Genomic DNA, 7245 nt, shown 5'->3' with positions numbered 1-7245 from the left:
CAACAAACTTCATACTTTATAATTGCTCCCAATTACTTTCTCTTTTTGTGTGAACTTGTGGGTGTCTCTTTTTTGTGTGTCTTCCAATCTTTCTTCATTTTAATTTTCTCCAAGTAAGCAAGTACTTCTTTAAGACTCGCATGAATCAGACAATGGAAACGTGAAATTATTAAAACGAACATGTTTCTTTGGATTGAAAGAAATCATTCATGGAATTTCACAGAACTGGAATTTATTGAGTACTACTATAAGTGGTGAAAAAAAAACAAAAGTGGTCCCTTTCAGCATCATTAGATCTCAATAGCAAGCTAAAACATACACATTGTTTCTTGGAACTATATACCGCATGCTCACTGAGTAAAAGAGCAATGTAGTTCATACCAACCTTGAAGACATCTGCTTTGTCAGGTCAATCTTCAGTATCTTCACAATTAACTTGTTTTTTCCCCATATTTTAAGATAATAACATATATATTGTTGCACAAGAGCATTTAATGTAAAGTACAGTATATCCCAGACCGGAACACTTATTAAATCATGTAATCAGTATGTTGTGATGGTTTTTCTGCACATTTTTACATGTGTAGAGATTGCTACTGCCATATATTTAGTATACAAAGTACTCTGTCTGCTGCTAATTTGTAGTTATTTTTAGGTTGATCAACTAAAATACACACACCAGCTGCTAACTTTTCGATGGAAAAGTTGGACACAAAATATTTTCTGATCACATCTCTGAGAGATCCCATTTCTGAAAGTTTCATGATTGAGCAACAATTTAAGGAATCTCTTTTCGCCTTCTTGACCGAGTTGCTGCAATATAAAATGAGAGATTGGTTTGACATATTTAAAAAATTATCAAGCTGTTCATGTGTATCAGTATACAAGAGGCATAACACCAATTGTACATTGATAACAAAGCAGTGTACTTTCAATAATTTACTTTTATTTGCAAATTGGGTGGATGCACCAACGAGTTTAATACATACTTTTCAAACTTAATTACTAAGTAAATACCTGTCTGTGCACTACATTTGGGCCTAAACTGTGTTTTGTTAATTACCCGCAACAGTTATATTTCATTCAGTAATGCGTACATCATTTATTCTATGCAGCCAGGTGTTGTAGCAATAATTCACATTTAATTAATATTTCAGTAGCTTGTCCTATATTCTAACAAATATCCAGGCATAGTGTGATAGTGCAATGGGCTCTTAATTCTTTGATATATTAGTTACTTTCCGGCTAGAATATGTACAGCCACTAAAGAAAATATTAGAATTGATGTAAAGCATCCCAAGTTTAATTTACGTATGAAATTCAACTCAATTGTGTGATTGCATAAATGAATGTGAACCTGCTAAACAAAGTGTATAACATAAATATTAATTTCACTTATGAACACCACTTTACCTGATGAGATAGAAGAAGGAAATATAAGCCTAATACATCATCCATACTGTATGAAAATAAATTAATCCATACGTTACATACATTTTAAACAGTAGTACAAGGAATAGGTTTGCCTACACATCTGGTACATTATTGCGTGGCTTAACGTACCCCTCCCTATATACACTGTCGCACTAGTTGCCTTGCTTTATGTGAATATGAAAATGTCTTGTACTTAAAGTTTAGCCTGTGTATGTAGGACTAGGTGCAGACAAGCATTCACTCTCACCTTGACAAAGTTATCTTGGCTATTTAAGGCAAAAACACCAACTTTTACACAGCAAGGAAATATCACTAAATATGCCTAGCCTCGGGCATCAACATATGTAAAGAGTTGAATAAGAAAAGCTAGGTCTAAGTTAGGGATGGGAGTTGGGACAGGGATAAGGATAGAATAGGTATACGGATAGCATAGGGATACAGATAGGGAGCTAGAAATAATGATATGTATATAGGGATCGTCTTTGGTGCATATTCTACATTAGAAACCAAATCTAGTAATTGGTAGCCTACGGCGAGAAGCTAGCTAAAGCCTAGCCTAAGTCCACATAATTTGATGCATCATATTCTGTGTACCGTTCAATCATAGTAGCCAACTGGTAGATGTAGCCTACTATAACTGGCTATGCAGTAGCGTAGGCTACTACTAGCAGGCACGCTCATATACAAGGCTAGACCTACTAGTGGTAGGCATAGACCCAATTAAATGGAGTGCATGTAAATCGGCCATCTATGGCTAGGAACCTAATCTCTAGGCTACTCAACACTACGTCAGTACCCGCTACTGGGGTAACATTTAAAAATTCATCTAAAAAACACAAACAACCTCACAACCTGAATCAGATTAATTTCACACTTAGCAAATAATTAATGTACCACTAATTAGTAGAAATATATGTAAACATATGAACTAAGGCCGTTTGTCTCAACTTATTCGGTTTTAATTCAATGTAACAGTTGTTTCTCTTCTTAAGAATTAGCAAATCAATGTAATGGTATAGCCTAAATATCAACAGAGCATCGTCAGTCATCTTCACTACGCAGCTTATGCCTACGTATAATGTTCTGAGTCTGAAGAGCCTTCCCTGTTTGTGATTTGATTCTCAAACTACATTTTCCTGTACTGTTCACCAAAGTTGAATTCCCCTTGAAAAGTTATCTTTCCACCATAGCCTAGGCCTGTATAGGTTTTATTCATTTCCGCCATAGTTGCCTGGCAATAGCCTAGTGCCAGAGCAGGACCGTAATTCCATGCATACTGTAGGTTACAGGTTCTAAAGCCTAGGCTGGCCAGTTTAGGAATAAGACCCTTGTCTCTTAATAATAATAATGTATTTTGGCCATGTCCGGTCTCATTTGGGGCTAGGACTAGGTGCCGGTCCTCTCAGACCCAATTGCAATGCTTTGGTAAATGTTGGCATTGATTAGTCTATGGCTTGACTCTACCCTAGTTGGATCTTGATCGTGCGACTGTGTTTCCCTAGTAGCCTAAGCCTACTTTTATAAATAGTAGCCAAGGCTTAGGTCACTACGTATGGCCTGGGCTGTTTGATCTATTATTGGCCTATGTTAGGGCTTAAGTGGCCTAAGCTTACATTATACCTTACCTAGGCTAGGCAAACTGTCTGATCGTTTTAAATATATGTCGTGATGCTTTATTATCCTCGCCGTGTTACTTACCCGCCGTTTAAAAGGATAGGAACATTCTGTTTTACTGGTGTTACTGTTAGTTATAGGTTACACCGGCCGAATTATATTCCCAATGGTCACATGAACATGCAATATGTATATGTAGGAATAATTTGTTCATTTTGTTGTATATCGTAAAATACACGTAAACATTGAATAGTCATGCATGCATAGGCATACTATTACGATATATTTCTTCTTGGCGCTATAAGGCGAAAACCTACATTGCGCATGTTCAATAATTTCAAGTTTCAGTAGAACACATTTCCAGAGAGGTTTGGCAAGTTAACATCTTTCCATGTATCCAAATAGCGGCACCCACGAGTATATCTGTTTGAACCGACTTCTTAAGTTATATATATATATATATATATATATATATATATATATATATATATATATATATATATATATATATAACTTATCCATCCATCCACCCACACCTTGTTTTATTTCCCATATGGTGACAGTGACTGGCTTTGTTTTTGATCGTTTGATGACAATATTATTCATTTGAATTCGTAGCTTTCTCGATACTGCTTTAACTAACCTTACATTACGAAAATAATCCCATAGCCTTTCGTGCATTTGGTTTTCATTTTAGAATTATGTGTGTACGCTCACGCTTTACATTAAAAGTGTTTTTTAACGTTTCAGAATCTCATTATCCGTCCTGTCATCTTCCATGCTCCAGTTACAAACAAAAAAACAGAAATGAACTTACCTATGTATCTCTCAATATCTTTCTTAAGTCCAGTCGATACACGTTCTAAGGAGTTGAGTACCCCTATCACCAATTCTTGTTTATTTTTATCGGCGGTAAAACTGGAGTTTCCACAATTAACCTTCATATCTTCTAGTTCTACTTTTTCGTACATTTTCTCAAACCTGTAATAAAGGCATGATGATTTCATTCAAAGTCAAAAGCAAAGTACTATCAATTATAGTTAAATTCAAAGTTAAGAGAGGGAGGCTAGACATGAGGCCTCGTGCAAAGAACGGCGCTATTGAAGAAGTTCTGGTCAATGAATCAAAATTATAAGCAATTACCACTAAATTCCTGAATTGCAAAAACGTGTTGAAATCGGATTTACATAGTAAGTGACACAACTAGTTGAATTACAGTTAAACTAACCGTTTGTTCCATTCAGAAGTTTCCATTGGTTCGGTATGCTCAGAGGTTTGATCCTGCTGTATTCCAAGATCAATATCAGGTGCTGTATCACCTATTGAGGTTGATAATACTTTATGTATTATAATAATAATAATATAATAATAATAATAATAAATAAGTTCTTAATATAGCGCCAAATACCAAAAGGCCTCTAGGCGCTTTACAAAACCTAAAACAAATAGAAAAAAAAACAGAGTATTATTACATTCCCTTTAAAATTAAAATAATCGAATCGTTTATAGAAAGAGTTTCTATATTACTCAACAGCTCAACACCAAGAACGTATGAATTTTTCATACGTGGTCTTGAACAATATCTCAGCTTTGCTCGTCCGTCGAAATATATTCAGCCTAAAGACCTATGTAAACTCACGTTGATATCTAACGGACCTCCTTAATGCAGAGGGTTGTAATGTGGAATTATGTTTCTTATTCAGTTCGCAGTATTCGAAATTATATCAATGTTTGCATAGATGTGGGTTAGAAGTCACTTGCTGCCCACTGTGTTATATTAATCATGATTGGATTGTTGTTTTTCGTTATAAGTGATCACATTAATCAGTTGCATCAAATATGTAGCTACTTACCGGTCGTTCCAGCCAATTCGTGTTTAACTGCACTAACGGTTTCCTCCTTGTGCTCACCGTGTTTCAAGAAGGCATGTTGGCTCGATACAAATGACTTGTAGCTGTAGCAACCGTTGTATTCTTGAATACTCTCTGAGAGAATATTTTCCAAATGAGCCACACACTGATTGGTTTCACTCGTGTAAAGAAATTGGCATAACACAGCTTCGAATTGATCTAGTGGATACAAAGGATAGAATTGACATAGATGAACAAACTAACATGATAAATATGATAAAATGATAAAATGATAAAATACCACATGCACGATGTAAGAATTCAATCCATAGGTGAAGTTGCATAATCGTGATGTAAACATGAAATTATCGGTCGTTCGGCAAATAGAAACCATTAAAATTAAGTATTCATTAAACTTCAACGAAATGAAAGAATAATCATGCCTTACCTTCAACCCCTGAATAGCATTTGATTGCAGATTCAATAACATCTTCGGTAAGTTTCAGTTTCTCCTTTGCAAACAAATCCCAATCGAAAGGAGTGATGATTTCTATAGTTCGCAGCAGATTCTGTGAGGGCATTACTGTTAAAGAGGTAAATACAATGATATAAAAGAAAATAATGAAATTCAAATATTCAAGGTCGGTGGTAACAATTTCATCTCGATGAAACGAAACCTATAGAGTATTTTGTCTACAGACTGAAGAGAGAGAGATATCGCAAGAGCAATGGAAGTTTGTAGATTATGAACATTCACAAGACCATTTTTGTTTTCTTAAGCTCAAAGAAATAACAAACTTACTTCTTTCAATGTAGAGAAGAGTTATTCTCTCCGCGGAAAACAAATAACAGTTTCTAAGGTGTTCGCATAATGATTGCAGGGAACTTGTTTCGTTGCTCAACAGTTTTTTCTCCACGAGTTGCTCAAACAATTCATGGCAAGGTGTACTGCCGTTTGTTACTTTTAGATTCTCCAGAGTGCGTCGGTAACTCCTCATTAGGTATTCGCTTCCCACCTTTCCTACTAGATTTGCAATCCACCTGAGTATTGTCGCGAATGATGCCGGTTGTCTAGAAAATGCAAATTGTTATTTCTGCTGTTAGTTATTAACCAATAAAAGCGTGTTTCGTAAGCTAAACTGATCGTACCAACTACCAAATACTCATCTACATCTGTGACATCAGAATCAAGTATTATCATCGTCATCGTCAGCGTCGTCATCATTATTATTTAAAATTTGTCATACGATTACTATGAAAAATTTATTATAAAATTCTTCGGTAATGTTACCTTTTATCGGAAAGGACTATTTAATCTTGTTCCTTATCCTTTCAATAATTATCATCGTCATCGTCTGTGTCGTTATCATTATTATTTAAATAATGTTATAAAAATATTATGTAACATTTATTATGTAACATTTATTATAAAGTTCTTCGGTAATGTTACCTTTTATCGGAAAGGACTATTTTATCTTGTTCCTTATTCCTTCTTCCGTTGCATTCTGTTTCAACGAAATATTAAGTAATTTGACATCAGTGAAGAATGACAATAATTTGATAGCAAGTTATACCATGTGTGTATCACATCCTACCACCCCCCTATCCTACTCCTCCACCCATAAAATCCAAAAATTGAGAATATACGTTATGTAATATATATCCTGCAATTGCTTGCTAAACTATAGCCTGACCTACTTAGAATATCACATGACTCCTGAGCAGTTAAGCCTAATGTTAGCGTTGTAACTTAGTCACATACTTATTAAAGAATTTTTAGTATGCTACTATCGATGATATTAAAAATAAGATCCTGTAATGATCAAACAAGTCTAGCTCTTATGCCTTTGACCTATACCTGTTGTTAGGTATGGGCCAGTTTCAAGAATTGACTGTAGTGAACAGAGATGGTGTCATCGCTTATTCTCTCCTTTTCAATCCTGCTGTATTTTAGCCGAGTACAGTATGCATTTATTGAGAGAGTTCAAATGCACTCTCTAGATCTAACTGAAGCTACTCCAGTCCGTCTCACAAACACACTTGCTTTCCAATAAAAAATTAGTTTATTTTCTTAGAGTACTTTTCTCCATCCACTACAGCAAACAATTTTAATATTGTAGTTGAAGATTAAAGTGCAATAATTTTGTTTGTTAGTGAAAGAAAAAACAATTTTTAGTATAACAATCAAACGATGAAATCATGTGATTAAAATAAACAAGTAAATGATTCGAATTAAAGACCGTGGTACTCAATAATTGTCTTTGTTAACTCCCGTCATGGAGCATACATATATGTTTACGCAGGTGTGTAGCTACATTTTCTTAGAAGAGCCAAATAGTTTTTCTAG

The 7245-nt window shown here is 34.9% G+C and overlaps 1 protein-coding gene across 6 annotated transcripts in view; it reads right to left on the bottom strand.

Annotated features, from left to right (window-relative positions):
* Positions 1-7245, bottom strand: part of LOC139977951 (uncharacterized) — a 38085-nt gene that overhangs the window by 11609 nt on the left and 19231 nt on the right. For 5 of the 6 annotated variants that reach the window (XR_011796753.1, XR_011796752.1, XM_071987718.1 and 2 more), the window contains exons 14-19: positions 6349-6403; positions 5701-5969; positions 5347-5481; positions 4902-5117; positions 4277-4367; positions 3866-4029 (exon numbers count right to left, since the gene is read on the bottom strand). Coding sequence is in view for 4 of the 6 variants with exons in the window: in XM_071987718.1 (XP_071843819.1) it covers positions 3866-4029; positions 4277-4367; positions 4902-5117; positions 5347-5481; positions 5701-5969; positions 6349-6403 (930 nt within the window). In the remaining 2 variants the exon portion in view is untranslated. The remainder of the gene's footprint in view (positions 1-3865; positions 4030-4276; positions 4368-4901; positions 5118-5346; positions 5482-5700; positions 5970-6348; positions 6404-7245) is intronic. The other variant, XM_071987720.1, reaches the window with a different exon arrangement.

Source organism: Apostichopus japonicus, chromosome 12 (assembly GCF_037975245.1).
Source record: "Apostichopus japonicus isolate 1M-3 chromosome 12, ASM3797524v1, whole genome shotgun sequence".
Classification (NCBI taxonomy): Eukaryota; Metazoa; Echinodermata; class Holothuroidea; order Aspidochirotida; family Stichopodidae; genus Apostichopus; species Apostichopus japonicus.
The sequence above is the reverse complement of the archived record's forward strand: the minus strand, read 5'-3'. Positions and strand labels throughout refer to the sequence as shown.